Source organism: Acinonyx jubatus, chromosome D1 (assembly GCF_027475565.1).
Source record: "Acinonyx jubatus isolate Ajub_Pintada_27869175 chromosome D1, VMU_Ajub_asm_v1.0, whole genome shotgun sequence".
Taxonomy (NCBI): domain Eukaryota; kingdom Metazoa; phylum Chordata; class Mammalia; order Carnivora; family Felidae; genus Acinonyx; species Acinonyx jubatus.
The window spans coordinates 51,895,620-51,920,120 of NC_069390.1; the positions used below are offsets into that span (position 1 = coordinate 51,895,620).

Sequence of the window (24,501 nt, forward strand, 5' to 3'; positions counted from 1 at the left end):
CTTTCCTGGAATATTAACTCATCAAGCCGCTTCCCCCTGTGTCCTAACAGCAATCTCTCTTAATAGACCACAAGAACTCTGCATAAACTTAAGGACTGAGAAGAAAATGCACTGCTCATTTGAATCCCATGTCAGGCCCCTGATATTACCCTAAGAAATCTCAAGGAGGTTCCAGGAATATGTTTGGACAGTCCTGGACTAGGAACCAGGTCTGGGTTCAAATTTCTGCACCTGTCCAACTGAGCTTCTAGTCCTGAGGTGCAGCGTATCAATGTCCCTCTCTTCATTCTGACCACTGCTATGGGAGTGACTGGAAAAAATGGAAGGGGCCTGAAAGGTCCCTTTGCTTCTCTCTTATGAATCTAAAAGAAAACCTGATGATCCACTTAATGAGGCTTCTGGAGGAGGCAAACAAACAGCAGACCAGGCTCTAGGGCTGACAGTGTCTCAGAGAGACCAGGAGAACCACAAAATCTCTGGAGGTCCCCTACCACTTCTCACCCTTCCCACTGCACAGCTTGGAGTTTAGCTGACAATCAATGTGTATAAATGACAGAGACAAGGCTAAGTTTACCAAACAAAGTTCTTTCTCCTTCTAGACACACAAATAAACTTACATTTTCCAGGACCCCCCTTTAGTTAGATGGGGCTGTAAGACTGAATCTGGCCAAGGAGGTGGCATGCACCTCTTCCAGGTACAACCTTTATAGCCTCCTTGATGTCTCCTATACTCTTTCCCCCCGACCTCTGGCCAGTTTCACTTAATCCACTGAAGACATGAAGCCCTAGAAATGATAAAGGAAACTAGGTCCCTGAAAGACAGCATGGAGGAGAGCTTCCGCCTCCATGTGCATTAGGTGGATGTCATAAAAAAATAATAAAAGAAAGAAAGAAAGAAAGAAAGAAAGAAAGAAAGAAAGAAAGAAAGAAAGTTGTGTTTAACCACTGACATCAGAATTGTTTGTTTCAACAGCCAACAAGCTATCCTGATAATGCTGCAGACACTGAGAAAATTGACAGACAATGCTAGAAAGATCACACAATTAGGAAAGCTGACATGTGTGCTAAATAGTAAGTCTTAGGGAAATGGTAGGTACAATTGAAAATAATTGTGTGTGTTTACAATTGTTTCCATTGACAAGTTATTATGATAAGCAAATGAACTTAGTAGAAAGTTGGCTGGTCTTCAGGCAGAAATTAATGATAATAGAGAAAGCCCACAAATATAGAGTCTTGAAGAATTATCCTTGGGAGAGCACAGGTTAAGAGAAAGTTTTAAATTGTCTTTGAAAAATGAGGATTTATAGAAACCAGCCTTGAGAACAGATTATGTGTGTAGCTGGTGGTTATTGCCAAAGACACCTGATCTTGGCTTTTAAAGAAAGTTTTTGATCAAGAATTAAAACAATTATTGATCTTAATATTTTATGAGCTGGAAACAGGCTCCAAATGTAGTAACACAAAAGAAGTCACGTGTTCCAATGCCTGCATGACAGCATGACATAATGCCATGAAGGGCAATGAAGAAGACACAGCCCTCCAGAGGCAGAACAAGGGGTCATAGAAACAATGGCAAGTTCATCTCGGAGAACATAACCAGTGTCTAGTCAGAGTACTTCCACCACTTCAGTGGATAAAAATGTTACAGTGCCTGCCCCCAATGTATTCCAGCATTACTGTGGACAAGCTCCTGCTAAATGAATACCATACCTCACTTCCAAATGGGAATCTTAATGACTGGTACCAGTGTCTGCTCCACCATTACATATGTGGTGTGAGGAGGGAAATGACGAGTCCACAAGGAATCACATCAGGACCTGATGCAGAAGGCACTCATTGATGGAGACCTTGACTTTGGGCTGCATACAGTGACTGCAGGAGATCTTGGATGGTCTTCCTTGAGGGTAAGTATATTTTACATTCAAGAGTCTCTTTTGTATCATTTCTTTCAAGAAATGAATATTTAGTGACCCAGCCTTGTCTGTAGGCAGCTGGATGTATGTGAGGAATGTGGCCAATGGGATGATAGAAAAAATGATGTAAATCTTTCCCAGATTGAACCCCTAAAACCTCTTACAAGATCCTGAACATTTTCTCCCTTCGCTTCTATGTCAGCCAGATTCATAAGTACCTTAGGAGATCCTTAGGGGCTTGATACATGGAGGATCAGTATATGGAAGAAGGTTGGGTCCCTAAATGTTGACATGAAGTCAAACCCCTATGCACTGGAATGGGTTATGAATGAGTAGTAAAGTTTTATTGTGTTATGTTACTGTGGTATCTTTGTTGTAGTAATCAACCTTGCCTGCATTGACTAATTCAATATATGATGGATTTTGATGTGCACTGGCTTTGCCGTGTATAATCTAGAGCACAAAAAACTTCAGAAAACAATAAACAAAACAACAAAGCCGTTCAGGTGAAGTCCAAAAACATAGCTAAATCCCTAGACAATGTGATAGGCAAAATGGATTTAGTTAGCAAACATGCCTGATTTCTCTTTCCTGTCTCTGGTCCCTAGTAGCTAAATGACCATTAGTATTTATCTTTTGCTCAGTTGTCTGATTTGCAAAAATGAGAATAATAATAATTCATGGGTTGTTTTGAATATAATCACTCTGAGAGTAGGTTACCTTTTGGTAATTATCTATGCTAATCCGTTCTGTGCTGATCACATATAAAGACCCAATAACTAATTTTGGTTTAGTAGATAAAGGTATTAATAAATGTTATTATTACAAATAGTCTTTAGCCAGTAGTGCTAAAGTAACATCTTATTAAATATAGAGATATAGGTAAATATGAATACCTGGCCCATGTCATTGATTTGATATTGATCTTAGATATCACTGACAATTTATTTTTAAATTAATCATTCAAATCCCCACATACCTAATGAGCAAGAAGTACAGTATCTTCTTAAAGCCACTTAAAATAGGTAGGGTGGGGCGCCTGGGTGGCTCAGTCGGTTAAGCGTCCGACTTCGGCTCAGGTCATGATCTCTCAGTCTGTGAGTTCGAGCCCCGCGTCGGGCTCTGTGCTGACGGCTCAGAGCCTGGAGCCTATTTCAGATTCTGTGTCTCCCTCTCTCTGACCCTCCCCCGTTCATGCTCTATCTCTCTCTGTCTCAAAAATAAATAAACGTTAAAAAAATAAAATAGGTAGAGTACAGATGTTTTGTCAGTTTAACTGCATTATATGTGTTCGAAATCCCAGGAATTTTCATAACAGAATTGTTAGTCCCCTTTCACACACCAAGCAGAGGCTGAGAACTGAATTCACCCTAGTATTGCTTTTCCTGTCTGTAACCACAAGAGAGCAGTGTTGACTTGCAGCTATGAAGCATTTATTTACTCATGGCAGTAACTCCAGGCTGTGTAGATTTTGTGGCTGCAGTGTTGATGTCTGACACCGGAGATCTCAGGTCACAGATCTCATTATTAACACCCAAATGTTTAGAATGAAGAGCAATAGTGTATCAGGATGACTATGTACTAAGAGGGTCCCAAACTCTGCTTTATTATATGTGGAAAATGAGGGGTTCCTGGTTGGCTCAGTCAGTTAAGAGTCCAACTATGGCTCAGGTCATGATCTCACAGTTGGTGAGTTCGAGCCCTGCTCCGAGCTTTGTCTGTGCTGACAGCTCAGAGCTGGGAGCCTGCTTCGGATTCTGCATCTCCCTCTCTCTCTGCTCCTCTCTCGCTTTCACTCTGTCTCTCTCTTTCTCAAAAATGATAAATAAAACATAAAAAAATTACTATATGTGGAAAATGTAGTTTAGTTTTCTCAACAATGTTTAGGTCTTTGTTTTGGGCACTGGTCACCAGCATATACTCCCTTTTTCCTAGAGATGTTTAATTTTTGCTCCCTTTTGCTACTGGGTTTTGATTTAAGTCTGCCCTGGTCCTGAATGGCAGTGTTCAATGATAGTATTTGGTTCAAAATGTACAGATCTCTCTCAAAAGGCTGTGCTCCTTATGTATATTCCTCATTCTAAAGTGCCTAATCTTCAAACTAGAAGGTGAGGTGAGTGACTGTTGGTTGGCCCCTCCCTTCCCTCTTCTCATGTTTTTAATACACCCCCTTCCAGTACAACTTGGCCATAGTCAGTCTGTGTTAGCCAAGCGGCTCCACAGATTTTCTCAGTTAAACTGACAAAACATCTGTACTCTACCAATTTAAAATGCCTTTAGTTTATATTACTTCATTCTACCAAGAAGACATGTTCAAAGACTGTACTAAGAGGATGTTTTTCTTTCTTTGTTTGTTTTTGCTATAAGAACTTCATGGCAAAGTGTATCTGCCTCTTAAGATCTGGCTCTTTGGGTAATGCTGTTCTCTCATCTACTTTATATGTACGAGGACTCATCCCAAAACCTGTCTTAGGACTATTGTGTCCACTTCCTTAAGCCACCTGCCCTGGGCTTGAGAATTCTGTGAGAAACTGTGGTCCTCTTAACTTGTCTCCCAAGAATTAGAAGGGAGAGCCAACATGGAGGATGTGGCTTGTCTGTTCTTATACTTAGGGATCTACTACTTGGAACTAGAGATGAATTGTAGACACTATTGGCTAACTCTTCTCTTAGCCATTTCAATAGCATAAACTAAGTCCCTTGATGTGTCCTAGGTCGTACTTATCATTGTGAGAAATGACAACAGGTGTGCTGGCCCCTACATCCCTTACAAACCCCTAACACAAGTTGTAGTTTCTATAACTGTGTACACCCAGTTAAGTAAAACTTCTTATAATTATGTTGGCCGTTTGTACTGATCTAGGGAAACCTGATGCAGGAATTAAGATCTGAATATGACCCACTAACAGCGATTCCTCTTTGAGTCCCTTCTGGGTTTACACCTGGGAGAAGCATAGCAGAGGTAGAGAAAGCACTCCTAGAGAGACCAACAGAGTGGACCAAATGCTGGACAATATTCATGTGGTTTGAACTGTTTGAGTTCACAGACAACAGCCAAGGAAGAATTCTTGAGAGATTTTTGGTGCAAAAAAGTGTTTTTATTAAAGTTAAAGCATGGGGACAGGATTTGGGGGCACCGGAGTTGTGAGGAGTGACTGATTATATGCTGATTATATACTATGGATTTGGGAGAAGTAAAGACAAAGGAATTTCCAAGAGGGCTTTTTCACATGTTGAAGAAGACTTACAGGATCCTGGACACCTCACTATGTCAAGCTAAGGTTGTTTTTCCTCTAGCAAAGCATTAACATTGTGACAGTTGGGAGTTCCTAGAGAAACTTTACACTCTGCCTGCCTCAAGTATTTGTCAGTGGGTTGCTGGTTATGAGGAAATTTAATTTTATCTACATTTCTTTTGCCCTTGTTCTCCACATCAATATCGCCTGACAATATGTATCAGGTTCCTATGAATTGTATCCTTTCTGTTAGATTTTCTTAGAAGCTTGTTTTTATAATCATCCACAGAAGTGTTTTCTGAAAATTAATGTTATGCACAGATGCTGGCAAATTACAAGTGCTCAAAACATTTGAGCTTTTATTTTCATTGTCATGACTATCACTATTATCAGTATATAAGAACATTGAGATTATTAGTATCATTTTAGGCCATCGTGTTTGAAGTTGGCCCTTCTGTCCTCTGAGGGACAGTAGGAAGGTGGTGGTGGATAAAACTCTTCTAACAGCCATGAGATGGAGGGAGCCCTAGGAGAGAATTCTCTTGTGGAAAATGACAAATGCTGAGTCACACCTGTGGCTGGGGCTTGAGGAAATGAGAGCCAAGCCTGAGGGTATTAAGAGCCCCTTCTTGTAAGCAAATGGATGTCATTTTCCTTTCCTGCCATTACTGAGTGTAGACGTCTGCCCTGGAGCCCACAGCAGCACTGAGTTGCAGTTACTCTGTGGAATCCCCACAATGTGATGCAATCACTCTCTATTCCTGGTGACAGCTAACTCCAAATTCTTTCCCAGCTGTGAAAGCTTCCCCTGTAACATTATGTAATTAGTGTCATGTCTCTGCATGTACCTGCATGGGAGGTACATGGGAGGACTTGATTCTGTGTGGTCATAAGCCGTCAGAACTGATAGGAGTCTCATTGTCGTTAACTCTTGTCTCTTAGCCCCAAACCCATCCACCCAGATCTGCTTTGGGATGCTGGGACTTGGACTCTGGCATTCTTCTTTGTCAGCTGGCTCCCTGTTAGTTTCCACCCACAGAGAACAACAGGAAAAGACTGGAAAGCTGAAGCAGGGCAAGGGATACTTGCTTCTTCCTGTCTGTTTCTATCTTGTCAGTATCCCTGAGCAATGATTCGTCACCTGGCAGTGGAGTTGATGCTAGGCTCCAGCGTTGGTTGGGTGTTGGGTTTGAGTTTGATTGGGATTTGGGTTTGTGTTTGGTTTGTGATGAGATTTTTGTGGTGATAGTTGAGTTCGTGGGGTCTGGAGCCGACGGCCATGAAAGAATTCTTGAAGATGTCTTTGGTGCAAAAAGGTGATTTTATTAAAGTACAGGGACAGGACCCGTGGGCAGGAATAGCTGCCACTGGGCCTTGAGGAGAGACTGGTCAAATACTATGGAGTTGGGGGAGGTCAAGTCCAGGGGAAGTTTCCAATGAGATTTTCATATGCTAAAGAAAACTCATAGGATATGGGAGGCCTAGCTATCCTCAAGCTAAGGTTGTTTTTTCCCTCTGGCATATCATTAGAATTAAGACAGTAGGGAGTTCCTGGAGAAAAGTTTTACTCTGCCTGCCTCAAGTATTGGTCAATGGGCTGCAGGTTATAAGAACATTTAATTTTTTCTGCCATTTCCTTCTGCCTTTGTTTCCCACATCACTGTGACACTAGTACCAGTTCAAGGCAGCACCGTCCTCAAATATCTGAGACCCCCCTCTCCCACCAACCTTTTAAGTTAATGACCCAAGTGTAAGGTCCTCATTCTTCTGCACCAGTCCCTGGTAATCACTAATTTACATTCCATCTCTGTAGATTTGTATATTATGGACTTCTAATATTAATTGGAATCATACAACATATGGCCATTATGCTTTTCACGTGGCCTAATGTTTTCAAGGTTCACCCATTTGTCTGTATCAGTATTTCATTATGGCTGAATAATATTTCATTTGTGAGGTTAAACCACAATATGTCTGTCCATTTTTAATTGTGTTAATTGGTTTTTATTGTTGACTTGTAAGAGACTTTATATGCTCTAGTTTTAGAACCTTATTATGTATGTGATTTGCAGATATTTGTCTCATTCTGTGGGTTATCTTTTCACTTTCTTGATGCTGTTCTTTGAGGTATAAAGTTTTAAATTTTAATGAAGTCCCATTTATCTGTTTTTTTCTTTAATCACTTGTTCTTTTTGTGTTATAACTAAGAAAACATTGCATAATGCAAGGTTATGAAGATTTATCCCTATGTTTTCTCCTAGGAGTTTTATAGTTTTAGCTCCTACATTTAGGTTTTTGATACATCTTTAATTAATTTTTGTGTTGTAATTTTATTTACTTCTTACTGTAGCATTTTATAGATTTGAACTGATTTTTCCTATTTCTCATTATTTTGCTGAAAGAGCACCCTGTTGTCAGTTTCATGATCAGTTTATTTGAGGAATAAAACATTGCCAGGAGAGCAGGGAAAGGTTGCCATGTCTTGTGGTTTTCCTTGGTTTGTTTAGGATTTTGATTCCCCCTCTGATTTCCTCCTTTCTTTTTTATTACCATATCTCTAAGGAGGACCCCCCTTTCCTCCGGTTATCCTCCTTCTTCACAGTACATTTCTGAGGCTGCCACTTCTGGTCCTTCTTGCTTTTAAACCACTTTCCTGTATCCAGTGCTGTTTTCAATAACATCTCTGACCTGTGTTTAATATTTTACCATTTAGTGGAGCTTTTTTCCCCCTTTATTTCTTATTTATGCCATGTATATGTCTTTCACACCCTCACTTCTTTTCTAAATAGCCTTTTAATTTCCCCTCCACCCGTACTCTGAAGCTAACATCAGTGGCAGCTGTGGGATCTGTAGCCATAACTCTTTTTCTCTTCTTAAAATGATTTGAAATCATGCCATCCTATGTCTTCTATTAATATTGAAGGAATGGGCCATTGTGATTTTATTCATGCTCTTTCTGATGTTATGTTTTTTTGGGAGTATGTATGGTAAGATTCACAATAAAGCAGCCATCATTTTCCTAGGGTCAATGAGAACATAGATATATACCTACCTCTACCTCTACCTCTACTGCTACATCTACATATGTGTGTGTGTGTGTGTGTGTGTGTGTGTGTGTGTGTGTGTGTGTCTAGGTTTGCAACCTTGGGAGTTCCCCAGGTGAAATCTGAAACTGGTCCCCACACATAGAGAGCAAAGAGGGACTGAATAAAGAGGCAGACCAATCCAGATCAATAGGTGGCAGATTTAATAAGCAAGGGAACTTACATTCAGGGCTTATCTTGAGTCCTGTAAGATTACCTCTCTGGTCCCACCTGCCAGAATCTTAAAAGTTTATATAGAGACCTTACTGGGCTCAGTCATGTATTCCATCCAGATGGTCTCAACAATACATTACTATCTCAAGGTTATGTCCTTGGAGCAGGAGAGTGGGGAAGATAAGTGGAAGATACATTCCATGGACAAGGAAGGGGATGGGAAGCCTCTGATTGCCCAGGTCTAGCTCATGGATCAACTAGTGGCCACATCCTATTGATGACTTCCTCCAACAGTGTGTACATTTATGCTTGTGGTTGTTACCCTGATGTGAACCTTGGGTATTATGTGTAACTGTTTTTCATTGGATATATCTGGATTTTTATATACTTTTTAGTTGGTAACACTGAAGACTTTGTTACTAACAATTTTTTTTCAGATCATTCTGTCAAAATTGAAGGAAACTGTATTACCTACAAAAAATGATGAGTTTTAATTTTCTCAAAAAACAAGTTTCTTGGGGAGCCTGGGTGGCTCAGTCGGTCAAGTGTCTGACTCTTGATTTTGGCTCAGGTCATGATCTCATGGTTCATGGGATGGAGCCTTGCATCCAGCTCTGTGCTGACAGTGTGGAATCTGCTTGGGATTCTTTCTCTCCCTCTCTCTCTGCCCCATCCCCTGCCCTCTCTGTCTCTCTGTCTCTCTCTCTCAAAATAAATAAATAAACTTAATAAATTGTTAAAACAACACAAAACATGTTTCTTTAATTTCCTAGTTGAGTTTCATTGTATCAAGTTTATATATAAACAGTGTTTTAGTAAATAATTTCAAAAAGCTTATTAGAGAAACCTATACTAGTTTCTGATTTTAGTAGGAATTATATACTTAAAGAGGAAGAATTTTTCTTCCACATTAATAGACTGCCTTTTTACTTTTGTTATTCCCCTTTTTAAAAAGAGTTAATATTTTGAACTTTTTGACTAGCCTCAAAATTTATGGAGTTTACTGTATAATATTTATGCATTAATTTATTGATATAGTGGATTTAATTTGTGTATTTTCTAATATTGAACCATTGTTCTTGTCTATAATTGTCCCATATGGGTAGTTGATGATATAGGTTTAGAACCTGGAGAGATTACACTTAGTAGATACATGAAATTACTGACAAAATTTATCATTTTGAAGTCTTAATTTTCACTTACACAAACTGATATTAATACTAGTGTCTGTATTTTAGGATTATTAAAAATGAATGAGGTAATGAAAATAAAACACTTGGCACTCAGTATGTATGTACTCTTCTAATAATATCCATTATTTCATTTTAAAAATATATAACCAAATTTATTTTTCAAGTTTATTTACACTTTTTTTTACCTGCATTTGTATGTGTAGTTGATCTGTAGTTGTCTTTATTCTGAATTTTTTCTTCTATATTTTCTTTCTTCTCTATTTTCTGACTTTGCCATCATGATAATGTTAACTTTCTAAAATGATCTTGAAAGCTTTGCAAATTTATTTAGTATTGCAAAGCAGTTAGTATAAATTAAGAAATATGAAAAGCTATTGTGGTCTGGCATCTTACTTGGGAGAAAATCTGTGATGCCTTTTATGTCATTTTCACCACAATTTTGATCTGTCAATTTTCTAAATCTTATTTGTGTCAATTTCATGCTTTCTATTTAGAAAATGATCTCCTGATCACTTTTTCCATTTATTTATGTATTTGAGTATATTTGACACAAAATACCATTTTTTCCATTCTTTTCCTCTCTAAGTTACATTATCATCACCTTATCCCAGTTCTCTGCATATTTCTTGTTCCCCCTACCTTGAGTTTCAGCCAGAGTCTCATTTCTAAACAGAAGCCAGCTTCATATTTTTGGAGCTCCCAGAATACCCAAAGGAATCAATTGCCTTACCTAGTTCACATGCTCTAATAAGAATGACTTTATATTAAGTCAATAGCCACTGTATTACAGTTTGTCCTAAAGCTTACCCTAATAAGAACTGTGGGCAACAGGGTTTCCCTGAGGCCTCAAATCTAGATAGGGCCTTCTTCTTTTTTTTTCCAATTTACCAAAATGGCTTTATTTTATTTATTCTTTCAAATTTTTATTTAAATTCTATAGTTAACATATATGTAGCATTGGTTTCAGGACTAGAATTTAGTGATTCATCACTTACATATAACACCCAGTGCTCATCACACCAAGTGCCCTGCCTAATGCCCATCACTCATCTAACCCATCCCCCATCCACCTCTCCTCCATCAACCCTCAGTTTGTTCTCTATAGCTAAGAGTCTCTTATGGTTTGCCACCCTCTCTGTTTTTATCTTATTTTATTTTTCCTTCCCTTCCCATATGTTCATCTGTTTTTTTTCTTAAATTTCACATATGAGTGGAATCATATGGTATCTGTCTTTCTCTGACTGACTTATTTTGCTTAGCATAATACTCTCTAGCTCCATCCATGTTGTTGCAAATGGCAAAATTTCATTCATTTTGGTGGTTGAGTAATATTCCATGATATATATATACCATCTCTTCTTTATCCATTCATCAGTTGATGGACATTTGGGCTCTTTCCATAATTTGGTTATTGTTGATAATGCTGCTATAAACATCGGGGTGCATGTGCCCCTTTAAATCAGTATTTTTGTATCCTTCGGGTAAATGCCTAGTAGTTCAATTGGCTGGGTTGTAGGATAGTGTTATTTTTAACTTTCTGAGGAAACTCCATACTGTTTCCCAGAGTGGCTGCACCAGTTTGCATTCTTAACAACAAGGTAAGAGGGTTCTAGATAGGGCCCTCATAATTCTTTGGGCTTTCTAGTCTCCTGACAGACAGACCCTCTGACCAAGGTAAGGGATGAGGGTCATTAAGAGCCCCAAGCACTGAGGTAACCCAGAACGGACCCCTCACCTCATACCAGTGACTATATACTAGAAGTGGATTTAGTAAGCTAAATCTACATATGCTAGAAGTAACAACCACACTACAAATACATTTTTTTACTATTTCCAAATCTTTTCATATTTTACAAACTTCAAAGATTTTTTCAACATTTTTTTGAGTTCACAGTGCCAGATTAATATTGCTTTATAGCATTTTATTGGCATGTATACTGACGTTCAAAGAGCTTTAAGTGGGATTCTCAGGTAAATCTTTCAGTCAAGGGCAGAGCCTGAATTTAAACCTGGCTCTTATGACTCTAAGTTAATTTCTTTTGCAACTATATCCTACTTGATATTGATGAAATCCCACATCATTTTAAGACATGAGCTTCACCTTCTGACATGTGAATGAAGAGAAGTTCAATGTGGAAGGAAATTATTCAAGGCAGTTACTGGGGCCATACCTTTTTGCAAATCTTATTCTCTCTTTAGGAATTTTGTAATATCTGTGGGGTTTAAATGTGAGTAGTTTTGTTTTGTTTGTATTTTTCTTGTGGCAAAGTAAAGAGATAGTTTTTAGAATCTCTGAGATATTCCTTCCAGTGGCTTTACAAATTGGGAGGAATGGGGGAAATACATTGTGATTATCCTGTGTGGGAGTGCTGGAGTTTTACAAAAATATTCCCAATGTTTACTTCTGCTTTGATCTTATTATTATTTCCCTAACCCGTCATAAAAAATCCTTATAGGGCTAAATGTCAATAGCCTTTAGGGTTAAGCATCCTTAGTACACGCTCTCTTATCTGTTTTGTCCTGACCCCATAGATAACAGGGTTAAGAGCGGGGGGAACAACCACGTACAGATTGGCCAGAAGAATGTGGATGTAATGAGGGATGTTGTGGCCAAAGCGATGTGTCATGAAGGAGAAGAGGGCTGGTAGGTAGAAAGCTACCATGACACAGACATGGGAGCCACATGTGCCGAGTGCCTTGGGCCTGGCATCCCAGGAAGGTAGATGGAAGACTGCTTGGAGGATTTGAACGTAGGAGAATCCAATCACAGAAAGGTCGATGTATCCCACTGAGAAAGCAATCAAGCCATAGACAACATTGATCCTAATATTGGCACAAGCCAACTTTGCCAAACCCATGTGTTCACAGTAGGTGTGAAGAATAACCCGGACACCACAGAAAGGCAATCTTAGGATGAGAAATATGAATGGAGTCACAAACACCAAAGTCCTGACTATTATGACTATGCTCAGGATAGCTATCACCTTATTGGTGAGGATCATACTATATCTCAGGGGGTTACAGATGGCAATGTATCTATCTATGGCCATGACTGTCAGCACCACAGACTCCAGGCCAGTACATATATGGATAGTATACATCTGTGTGATGCAAGCACCAAACCCAATCTCCCTGAGATTGAACCAGAAAATTCCTAGCATCTTGGGGATGGTGGCTGTAGACAGGCCAAGATCAGTGCAGGCCAACATGGCCAGGAAGTAAAACATGGGTTGGTGGAGGCTGTGTTCAGTCTGGATCACAAACAGGATAGTAATGTTCCCTAGGAGGGCTGTCAGATACACTGCAAAGAAGGGGAAACCAATCCAGATGTGCACATCTTCTAGTCCTGGAATCCCCACCAGAAGGAAGGAAGAGGGGTGAAACTGTGTATTGTTGGAATGCAGCATATTGGTGGGAGTTGGTTATAGACTCATTTCTTGCAGGAGTTTTCTCGCTTCCAGGGAGAGACCCTAACCTCTTTCATAGCATGTTGCCTACTTTCTGGAGAAACAGAAAATCCATTCTTTAATTCCATAATATAGTAGAGGCAGCCTAAAGAGGCAATGTGAGGTACAGTTAAAAAGGCACTCTTACTTCAAAGTATTTGCCTCATCTACATAGAAAACCATGTAAAAAATTTCCAAATACAGCAGTCCTGCATGTTTCTTCCCTTCCGTGTGTAAGGAAGAATCTGCATATGCAAATATTTATTATCAGTTTTGTCTGTTAATCATAAACAAGGATGTAAAGCATAAACAAGATGTTGTGTGTGTGTGTGTGTGTGTGTGTGTGTGTGTGTGTGTGTGTATGTGTGTAGTATCACAGGACTGGGAATGAGATGGATGGTTCAGGGGAATGATACTTGCAAAATAGAGGGACTGGATAGCTGGTGCTTAGATCTGAGCTAAGGAATGGATTAAGAAATTTAGACACATTGGGAGACTATTATGTGATTCAAGCAAAGTAATACCCCTCCTAGAACTACAAAGTCTTATCATTCAATAGGTTAAATCACATTCTCATTCCTAAACAGGTTAACACTGGTTGTTCCCAGATATTTTGAAGAGACTTTTGTGATTTTTGATCTTCTTTTCTGCCTTCTTCATGATGCATTGTATTAATGGATAATCCTTCATGCTGCCTGGATAGTGACAATATGTGTATCTTTTTTTACAGTTAGAGCAGTACCAAGGCCAGATACTTGCCTGCATTTGGGAACAGGTTAAGTTATATCAGTGCTTTAGCTAGTTTCCCTTATATAGTGATGGAAGCTAATGTGTTGAAGCTGGCATCAGGCTTATTTACTCTAAAAATGGACTCTATCTGGTGTGCCTTGTGGTTGTCTGTGTTGTAACTGGCCCTGTGCCATGGATGTAACCTGTAACATGGTGGAGCTGTGGGATTCTTGGATGTGCCCAACCATTAGAAACTGTTCTGTTACAGGGTGTGTTCTGTGGGGTGCTCTGGGGCATGGGTGAAATACCTACAGTGACTGGGCTTGTTGAGTGTGGGCAGTGCTACATCTAAGGCAGTGCCATATGTTTTGCCTTGATGTTCCTTTGAGAGTGCAATGAGTTCTGATATGGTGGTACCAATTTTACAGAAATTCCCATGACGTGGCTTTAACAGAGGCCTCAAAAACTGCTTTGGAGGTATAATGATATCTCATTTAGATTGGGATTTTCTCATACTGTGTCTAATTTTTAAAAATAATGTACTGTGCAGTTGCTTTCAAAGATGTGCTATAATCCTACTGGAGGAGGGAAAATACATTATGAGGTGTTCACTCTCTGGATTGTGTTGGTCCAGTCTTTTCCTACTTTTTTAAAAAATGTTTTTATTTTATTTTTGAGAGAGGGAGAGAGAGAGAGAGAGAGAGAGAGAGAGATGAGTGGGGAGGGCCACATGAGTGGGGGAGGGGCAGAGAGAGAGGGAGACAGAATCTGAAGCAGGCTCCAGACTCTGAGCTGTCAGCACAGAGCCCAACACAGGGCTCAAACTCATGAACTGCCAGATCATGACCTGAGCCGAAGTTGGACGATTAACCAACTGAGCCACCTAGGTGCCCCCAGTTTTTTCCTTCTAATTGGGTCTGATCCCATGAAAATCAATATCCACACCTTCCGCCCCACCTATTACATTTAACTAGATTCACCTTCCTATGCACCCTTTAATGTGTCAGAGAATTCTTTTCATTTTCCTTTCTAATAAGAAGAAAAATAACTCAGGTTGTGTTATGATGAAAAAGTCTAGCTCTACATTATGCACCAAGTACTTGCTCAGTACTTTGCAAGTATTATTATGCATAAAGGTTAAAACAGGTCTGAGATCAGTACCACTATTGTCCCCATTTAAAGAGAGGGTAAATGGAGCTCAGGCGAAAGGATTAAAAACTATATCCAAATTAATAATTGCTTCTATTAATCATCAAATTGTAAAAATTGGAAATTGCGAGTGAGAACACGGATCATGTGGGCTGGTCTGAGAATTCAGAGTTGTAGACACGTGATGCTGCTACTGTGCCCTGCATAGAGATTCTATGTAAATGTCAGCACTGAGGAGAAGAAGGAGAAATATTTCCTGAGACCACCTCTTTCCATTCCATTTGCCACTTCCTGCCATGAATTCCCTATTATTTCTCATGCAATGTACTTATTTCTATTAATGTGTAGTATCTTTTCAGTAACAAATAGTTGAAAACTATGAATAATTTATTCATCCTAATTATTTCTTCTAATTAATTATTAAGCACTGTTGGCTCTGTTTTTGAAATTTATACTATTTATGTTTTTATCTTCATTTTTTCCCTATTTTTCTATTTTTATTTTCGCCAATATACCTTGGCTGACCAACATTGTGAAACTGATCTATTACCAAATTGTCTTACTTGGTTTTTCAGTTTTTGTGTTTCCTCCCATCTACTGCTTCTAGAGGGACCGATGATAAATACCAATATGATAATCACACCCCTACTTGTGGGATATAATTATTACTAGTTTAAAATACTTAATTCCTGGGGCTGCTGGGTGGCTTGGTCGGTTGGGCGTCTGTCTCACTTTGGCTCAGGTCATAATCTTGCCATTCAGAGTTTGAGTCCTGTGTCAGGCTCTGCTGACAGCTCAGGGCCTGAAACCTGCTTTGGATTCTGTGTCTCCCTATCTCTCTGCCACTCCGCCAGTTGTGCTTTGTCTCTCTCTGTCTCTCAAAAATAAATAAACATTAAAAAAACCATTTAAAATACTTAATTCGTCCATGGCCATTTTGAAAGATAAAAGAAAAATAGAGGTTATAATAAATCACAATAGTATTAACTAGGAAACTATAGACAACATTTCATTGGCACAAAACTTAAACTTCAGGGCTAAATGATTTAATCTGTCAGTGAAATAGGACAGAATATGGAATACCTAAATTTGGTGGAAATAAGAATTCAATGGGAAAGAATTAGCAAAAGGAACAAAGTTTGTGTTCAAGTTTATTTTATATATTCACCGGTTCCTGTGACTATAAACACAGGTTCTTCTGTGATATGCAGCTTCCAACTTGATGGCTGTTATTTCTAACCTTAAGATCATGTGTTTGTTACAGGAATTACGTTTTCTAAAATGTTAGCTCTGAAGAGTTATATTGTTCACTTGAAGTTTTAAACTTCTTGTATGTATTCACTAACATTGTCACAATTAACCAATTGTCTCACAATGACTTAAATGCTCTTGTCATAATTAAGCTGAACAACTGAAAAATTGTGTAGGTTCTCCTGTGAGTGAAAAAAATCATTTCCAGACTCAAAGTGTAAGCTAGCTTCTCCTTTTTAGTGAATGTGCCAATAAAATAAAAATTTTATTTTTATCAGATTCATTATCATAAGCAAGTGAAATCTCCATTCTCTGAGCTATGAGCCAAATCTGGCCCACCATCTGCATTTGTAAATAGAGATATTTTGGAACACAAACATTCTTGTTAATTTGCATGTTTTCTATGGCTGTTTCCACCTTACAGTGGCAGAGTTGAGCAGTCATGCTCAAGAACTACTGGCCAGCAAAGCTAAACATATGTATTCTTTCTCCCTTTATAGAGAAAGTTTGCCAACTCTGACATACAGGAATAAAACCAGCAATAGTGCCTTATGTGAAAAAAAGTCAATACTTTATAAAATGACACCAAAGACTCTTAAACACTAATTATGACCCACCTATATAGTCTTACCTCTACACTTCGGTTAAATTGAACTTCATACTTTCTGAATACTTTCTTCTTCATGTCTTCTTATTTCTTCCAATGAGGAAATCTTCTCTACAAGCTCCAATCAACAAAATAGTTCTTAGCCCAGATTTAATGATATACCATCCACAGTGCCTTCCCTAATTGACTTATTTCAGGATTATTTATACTTTTTGTTATTTTTTTCCAGAAGTCTGTCTATCTCTCTGTTATGTTAGTTATCACTGGTCCTCAAAGTGTGTCCCTAGTCCAGGAGTATCAGCATCATGTGGTAATTTGTTATAAATGCAAATTCTTAGACAATATTCCAAATCCACCTAACCAGTAACTCTGGGGGTGAGGTCCAATAATCTGCGAATAAACCCAGCAGGTGATTCTGATGCTCATTCCAGCTTGAGAAACTGGTAGACATCTACCACTAGGGTATAATTTCCTTGGCATCAAAGCCAGTGTCAGATTTATCTCCATGATATCATGATACTTTATACAGTGACAGGCTGTGGTCATTAATTAGTTGCAAGCAATAATTAACAAATGAAAATAGAGTAGAAATAACAATCTTTCCTGTTATATACAGTGTCTTAGATTAAATTCCATAGGAACAGAACTGGGATATAGAACGGTGTGCAGAAGGAATTTTGAGTTTTCTGGGGAAACATACTTGTGAAAATGTGAATAAGGTAGGATCTGTTCAAAGGAGAAACTAACCTTTTGTGAGGTTGCATCTGATACCTCCCATGATAAAATGGGAAGCTTTGGAGCTGGAATAGCCCTTCTAAATTATCCCACAATGAGGCAAGGAAGCCAGTTATTTGTATTCCCGTGGTATCTAGTCATTGACCATGGGCCACCCTGTGTGATGGGGCACAACTTTGGATGAGGTAGTTCCTTCCAGGGCGGGGTGCAGATGTGAGCTCTCAGAATCTGATATCCCCAGCAGCCGAGGGATAGATGGGTAGGTCCTAAAAAGCAGATTTGGGAGAGATACGATAGTACATGCTACAGATGGCATTGCGTCTCTGTTCTCCCTTGGCCTTATCTTATCCTTTAGTCTTGGGAAACATTCTTTCCTTATTTATTTTTCTTCATTTAAACCTCACATCTCACTCTGTCTTCTTTCTCTACTTGCAAATATTCTCTGTAACTCTATGGTTGGGGCAAAACATTAATTTGCTACGCTCTGTGGCTTTGAATAAAATTCATGTTTATTCCTAGTTCAATAAAACAACCTTTCTGAGATGCATCAGACCTAATCCCCACTTCCAATGCAGGCACATGCGCGTGCGCGCACACACACACACACACACACACACACACACTTTAATGTACTACAGAAAAGCTTATAGATCTAAGTTCACTCTAAGTAACTGTCACTTGAGAATACATGCTCTGATTTTGTTTTTTTTCTGGGCTTCAGACTGAATCTCACACAGTCATTATAACTCCAGCTTTCCTGTTACCTGGAGACTAGAAATAACTAAAGATAACTGGCTGTGGCATGCCTACAACCAGGGAATGGTAAATTCGTCATCTATTAATGTCCTCATCTCCATGAGATCTTCTTCAAGAAGTCTCTCTTGGCTTTTAAAACATTTCTTTGTGTTTTTCATCTAACTCTCAGAATACTTTTTGAAATGTGCTTACTCTTGTCTTCCTTTATCTTTCTTTTAAGTAGTGTTCTGTCCTTGTCTGCAGTCTCTACTCACCCAGGTGCCTCCTGAGAATGATTCCATTCACTTTCCTAACTGTAAGCACTACATTTTTTCTCTGGTGCTTCTCAAAATATGTTTCTAGAATATTTCTTTCACAGTTCACTATACATCTCCAAATACTTTTACAGAATGTCTGCTTCGATTATAACTAAGGCACATCTTATCCACCAAGTTCTGTAGTAGGTTGATCATCTTTACTCTGAAACCATTTCTCCATTTTCCTGAATTTTAGTTGATGGTGTTATATACACAGTATCCCAGGCAAGAAACCTTGGAGACATCATCTATACTTTTCTCTACTCTATATTCCTTCATACTTCACATCCAAACAGGCATTAAACCCTGGAAATTCTCCATTTAAACACAGTTAACTGTAATTGGGCAACCACTAGGTGCCTAGTCTTAGTGTTTAAAGTACTGTGTGGGCAAATTCAATCAAATCCAGGCCTTCTTCTCAGGATCATTTAGTCTAGTGAGAGAGACCAACTTTAACCAAATACATTTAAATAGTGTAAAGTAACAACTGGGCTACAAAGAAGAGTCACTGTATACTAAAGCTCATTTAACCTGACCAGAGTTCATGGGGAATGCTTTCCTGAAGAAGTGTTAACTAAATTGATAGCTGAAAGATAAGAGTCCAGTAACAGTAAGTGGAAGAGAGGAATGAGTGGACAAGAATAGTTCTAGTTAATGGGAACAGGAAGTGCAAAAACTGAGGGATGGGATTGCGTAGGTACGTATGGTTAATTTTAAGGAATTTTCTCTTCATACTAGAAGCAATGAGAAGACACTGTAAGATTATAAGGTACAGTGTAACATGATGCAATTTACATTTCAAAAAAATCACTCTGGTTCACTGTCAAAATGTATTCAGGGCAAGAAGTACATTTGTAATCAGATCAGTTAGAAACTTATCACAAACATCCAGGTTGGAGACGATGTTATCCTGTACCATGCTATTAGTGATGGAGAAGGATTGCAGTAGGTCAACTTTATAACAATTTAATAGGGTTAGTCTTCAGAAGTAGCTGTCAAATTTAACTTTTCTTCCTGTTTACAATAACTGAGTAAATTAAGACTTCCATAATATTTTATCTTAACTTTTTCTATAATTTATCCCTCTTCACCAATGGCCCTCAATATTTTTTTCTTTTGAAAAACATATATCTAATCGATATAATCCTGTTAATAAAATGTGATTGAGAAGCCGTGATTCACATCCTAAGAGAAAGGAGCAAGGGACTCTGTGCAGAACCAGGGGAGAGGGATTGAGGGCTCATAAACAGTTTGAGACGTCCTCTGTTCACTTCTCATGGTGGAACTTAGGGTGAGCAGGGGAGTGGAGGTTATTTCACTTGGCTGGGTTTGTTATATTATTCTTGCAATAAAAGATTAAGCTCATGTATCAAGGCTCTAAAATCTTATAGATTGTTACATGTTCTAATAACTTCTCCCAATAACTTTTTCACCTTCTGTACTTATTATCATCTGCAAACTTACCATTACTACCACCCTCTGCCTTAATCTATTATAGAAGTTCTCAGTTATGAATCTTTTAATTCATTTGGTGAATATTTATAGAGTGCTTACTATTTGCCAAGTATTATTCCAAATGTGGGCATGCAGCAGGGATGCATTTGAAGTCTCCAATTTCATCGATCTTATATTCGACTAATTCCAGTATTTTGCTTTCTACTGTCATAGTTATCCTTCCATTATTTACCAGTCTTTATAGGGAAACTTCCCAAAAGGTGCTTTGGTATTCTAAATATACTATAGGTTCACAATGTCCCCAGTCAATAAGCTTTTCATAACTGGCAAAAATTATTGTCTGTTTAGATCATTGCCTCTATTGTAACCATTATGATTACTTACATAGTCATCTTCCCCATTTACTGATTTTTTTCTGTGTAATAAGCACTTCCATGTATATTTCCTAAGTTTATCTTCACATAACTCTCTGGGGCTCTCTCTTCTTCTCCTTTTCTGAACCTTTCTCTTTCCTTTCAGACATTCAAATTTCTGGTAAACTATTGGACTTCTACTAGACTGGCTTCCATTCTTTGCAGCAGAATTAAATAACCTCTGTAGCAGGTTCCCAGGCTTTCCATCTTTCAACCTATCTGTTCCCCTTTCTTAGATATGCTGTAGCCTTCTCTCACTAGGATAGCTGTGCCCAGTGTTAAGAGATTCGCTTCTGAGATGACAATATAGAAGGATGCAGGGAAGGAAAGATTTCATTTGGGCCAGCTAATGAGAGTTACCATTGGTAGTTTCCTTCATGTTTGAATATGACATTCTTTGTTATATGTTTGTATATACATATAGGGATCCTGGGTTTGTTGATACCAGTTTATTATTTATTATTTATTAGTGAGTGTTTTTCAGTGTCATTCTGTGGGAATGACTGATGTGTAGCTAAGAATCCATGTTGTTCTCACCACAACTTCTCTCTCTTGCTGCACCACTTGGAGATGGCCCCAGCTACAGAGACTCTGGCTGAGCCAGCAGACCTCCCTCATCACACGAACACTTTTGTTACTGCCATTGTGAATCCTCTTCCAGCATATACAGGAGCTGACTCACCTACCTCTGCCCAGCATCTGAGAAGTCATTGCAGTCTGGATGTCACAGACTGCAAGCTGCGTGTGACTGAGTCTCAATAGCCAGGGCCAAGGAGTTATATAAGAGCCTAGTCCCCTGAGAAGGGCCTCTCACAATGGGCCATGTCCCTGGGCCTGGAGTATGGGACAGAAAATTTCCATATCCTTGAGGTAGAGCTCTATGTTTCCTGGTCAGAAATACCTTCTAGTTACAGATGATAAGCAATCTGCATCCTCCATCAAGTACTGTCCTCAAACAGGTCCCAGCTCACTAGCCAGTCAGAGGCTTAACGCCTCCTACCTACATTTTAAATTTCACTGTGGTACTGAAATTATATGGGAATACCTAGGAACACAAACATAGAACATGGGTGGCAATTACATGATTATTTCATTCCTTCTTTTTTTTTTTTTAATTTTAACCCTTCAGGTAAACATACCATATTTGATTTCAAAGTGTATTAGGCCACATGATTTTTTCTTTTAAATCAGCATTATTTTGCATAACTCTTGGTCTTGCTAAAAGCATAAAAGGAAATTTAAATCTCTTCTAAGGGAACCCTGAGAACAATAAGAGAGAGTATCAGCAAATCAAATTCAACAGTATATTAAAAGAATTATTCACCATGATCAAGTGGAATTTATTCCTGGGCTTCGGGGATGAGTCAATATTCACAAACCAATCAAAGTGATACACCACATTAATAAAAGAAAGGATAAGTACCATATGGTCTTGTAAATAGATGCAAAAAAAGCATTTGATGAAATATAGCATCCATTCTTGATAAAAACCCTCAACAAAGTAGGGGTAGATGGAACATACCTCAACATTGTAAAGGCCATATATGAAAGACTCACAGCTAATGCCATCCTCAATGAGGAAAAACTAAGAGCCTTTACTATATGGCCAGGAAAAAGACAGGAATGTCCACTCTCACCATTACTATTTAGCATAGAAGTCTTAGCCTCAACAATCAGACAACAAAAAAATAAAAGGCATTCAGATGGCTAACAGACATATGAAAAGATGCTCAAAATCACTCATCATCAGGAAAATACAAGTCAAAACTACAATGAGACACCACCTTGCACCTGTCAGAATGGCTAATATTAACAACTCAGGAAACAAGATGTTGGCAAGGATATGGATAAAGGGGAACACTTTTGCACTGTTGGTGGGAATGCAAACTGGGGCAGCCACTCTGTAAAACAGTATGAAGTTTCCTCAGAAAGTTAAAAATAGAACTACCCTAGGACCCAGCAATTACACTACTAGGTATTTATCCAAAAGATATAAAAGTGCTGATTTGAAGGGGCACATGCACCCTGTTGTTTATAGCACCACTATCAACAGTAGCCAAATTATGGAAAGAGCCCAAATGTCTATCAACTGATAAATGGATAAAGAAGATGTGGTATATATACACACACACATCAATCACAGTATTCTATTCTGTATATACACACACAATGGAATATTACTCAGTGATCAAAAGAATGAAATCTTGCTATTTGCAACGATGTGAATGGAGCTAGATGTATTATGTGAAATAAGTCAGAAAAAGAAAAATATCTTATGATTTCACACATATATGTAACTTAAGAAACAAAACAGATGAACATAGGGTAGGGGGAAAAAAGAGAGGGTAAACAAACCATGAGAGACTCTTAATGATGGAGGACAAACTGAGGGTTGATGGAGGGAGGTGGCTGGGGGTGTCTAGATGGGTGATGTGACAGGTATTTGGGAGGACACTTGTTATGATGAACACTGGGTGTTGTATGTAAATGATGAATCACTGAATTCTATTTCTGAAACCAGTAGTATGTGCACTGTATGTGCACTATATTTTAAATAAAAATTTGAAAAGAAATAGAAAGAGACAATATCTGATAACACACATATAATCCTGAAAAACGAATATAGAGTAGTAATTGAAAGGGAAATATATATGAATGCAGGCTTTGAAGATTTTGTTCAGAATTTTCCTCCAGCTTTTCATTTTTGTGGGCCAATGTGCTGGATATCTTCTCTTTGCTGCTCCAGGAGCACTCCATATTCTGTATCCTAGAGTACTCACAAGTATGCACCACATCCATATCCTCCCTTGTCCTTTGGCATCTGGTTGGGTTCAAAAAATAGAAAGTGCCATCAGAGGATAGGACACAAGTAAAGTCAGGATATTCTGGTTTCAACCTGCTCTCTCCTTGCAGGTGACATGAAGGTCATCATGGGTTGGGTGAGTCCTTCAAAACAAATCTCAGCTCCTATCAGGCAGCCTTTTTCATAATGCTCTCTGAGTCTCTGAGTTCCAAGAACAACTTCTTGTCTTCAGGCCAAGAAGTTGTACATATCCTCACCTGCACTATCCTTATCATTCCTTGTGCCAATAGTTTGTTGTAATATAAGGGGCCTGGCTTGTGTTTGCCAACCGCTTTTTCCAAAACTCTGATTAATATAGCCAACAGGCAGCCCTATCTTTTCCTGAAGATTCCTCTATTTAAACTTAATTATATTTTATATAATATACCATATGTAATATATGATATTTCATATTACATATGCTATATATAATTTTACTGGTCTTATTTTACTTTTAACATAAGCAATTTTTCATTTGAACACCAATTTCTAAAAGACTTTTGAACTACACTGAAATATTTCTCAAAGTAGTTTATTTTGTAGTTCTTGGAAAGGACTAACACATTTCACAAAAGATTGAAAAAATGGTTTCTGCTAACATATGAACAACATTATTTGCCATGGGAAAAATGGAAATTGAAGCTATAATGATATACTGATTTTCGTTCACTAGAGTAGCTAAAATTCAAAAGACCAAAAAGACCAAATGGTGAGAATGTAGTGCTTGGAGCCCTCATATTTGTTGGTACAGGTGTAAAAATCATGAAACCACTTGGGAAAACTGTTGGAAATTTTCTTAAGACTTGGCATGTGGAAAATGGAAGGGTCTGCAGACATCTGGATTTTTTACAAGGTTTTTTTGTTTGTTTGTTTGATTGGTTGAGCTCTTTTGTGGTTTTTTTTGTGTTTTTGGTTTTGTTTTGTTTTGTTTTGTTTTGAAGCAGGATAATATCAAGGCTCTGACTAAATTATCATGATCTATGGATCGAAAAACCACTTAGTAGGTCAATTTTGAAAGAGATTTGAGAAGATATTGTATCTGGTTTAAATTTCATGAACGTTTACTTCTTTATGTGAGATTGAGTTATGTCTGCTTCTAAGGTCTTGGTGGATAACAGTATTGAAGATAAACAGTACTGATATTCAATGAGCTAGACTGGCTTCTATATTCTGTAAAGTACTGGGTGTTGCATAAAGGATTCCCAAGAAGAAGGAGTGACTGG

The 24,501-nt window shown here is 38.4% G+C and overlaps 2 protein-coding genes across 3 annotated transcripts in view; one reads left to right on the top strand and one right to left on the bottom strand.

Moving 5' to 3' along the window:
- The window catches only part of LOC113597075 (olfactory receptor 56A3-like), a 118,062-nt gene that overhangs the window by 40,998 nt on the left and 52,563 nt on the right, over positions 1–24,501 (top strand). Inside the window, exon 3 of one of the 2 annotated variants that reach the window (XM_053203588.1) lies at positions 1,672–11,189. The exons of the other annotated variant lie outside the window; for it this stretch is intronic. The gene's annotated coding sequence lies outside the window, so the exon portion shown is untranslated. Of the gene's footprint in view, positions 1–1,671; positions 11,190–24,501 lie in introns of those variants that run through there. 2 annotated transcript variants of the gene reach the window in all.
- On the bottom strand, positions 11,988–13,006 carry LOC106977797 (olfactory receptor 52E5). Its single transcript, XM_015075352.2, has one exon. The coding sequence runs from the start codon at positions 13,004–13,006 to the stop codon at positions 12,065–12,067; it is 942 nt and encodes a 313-aa protein (XP_014930838.1). The 3' UTR covers positions 11,988–12,064.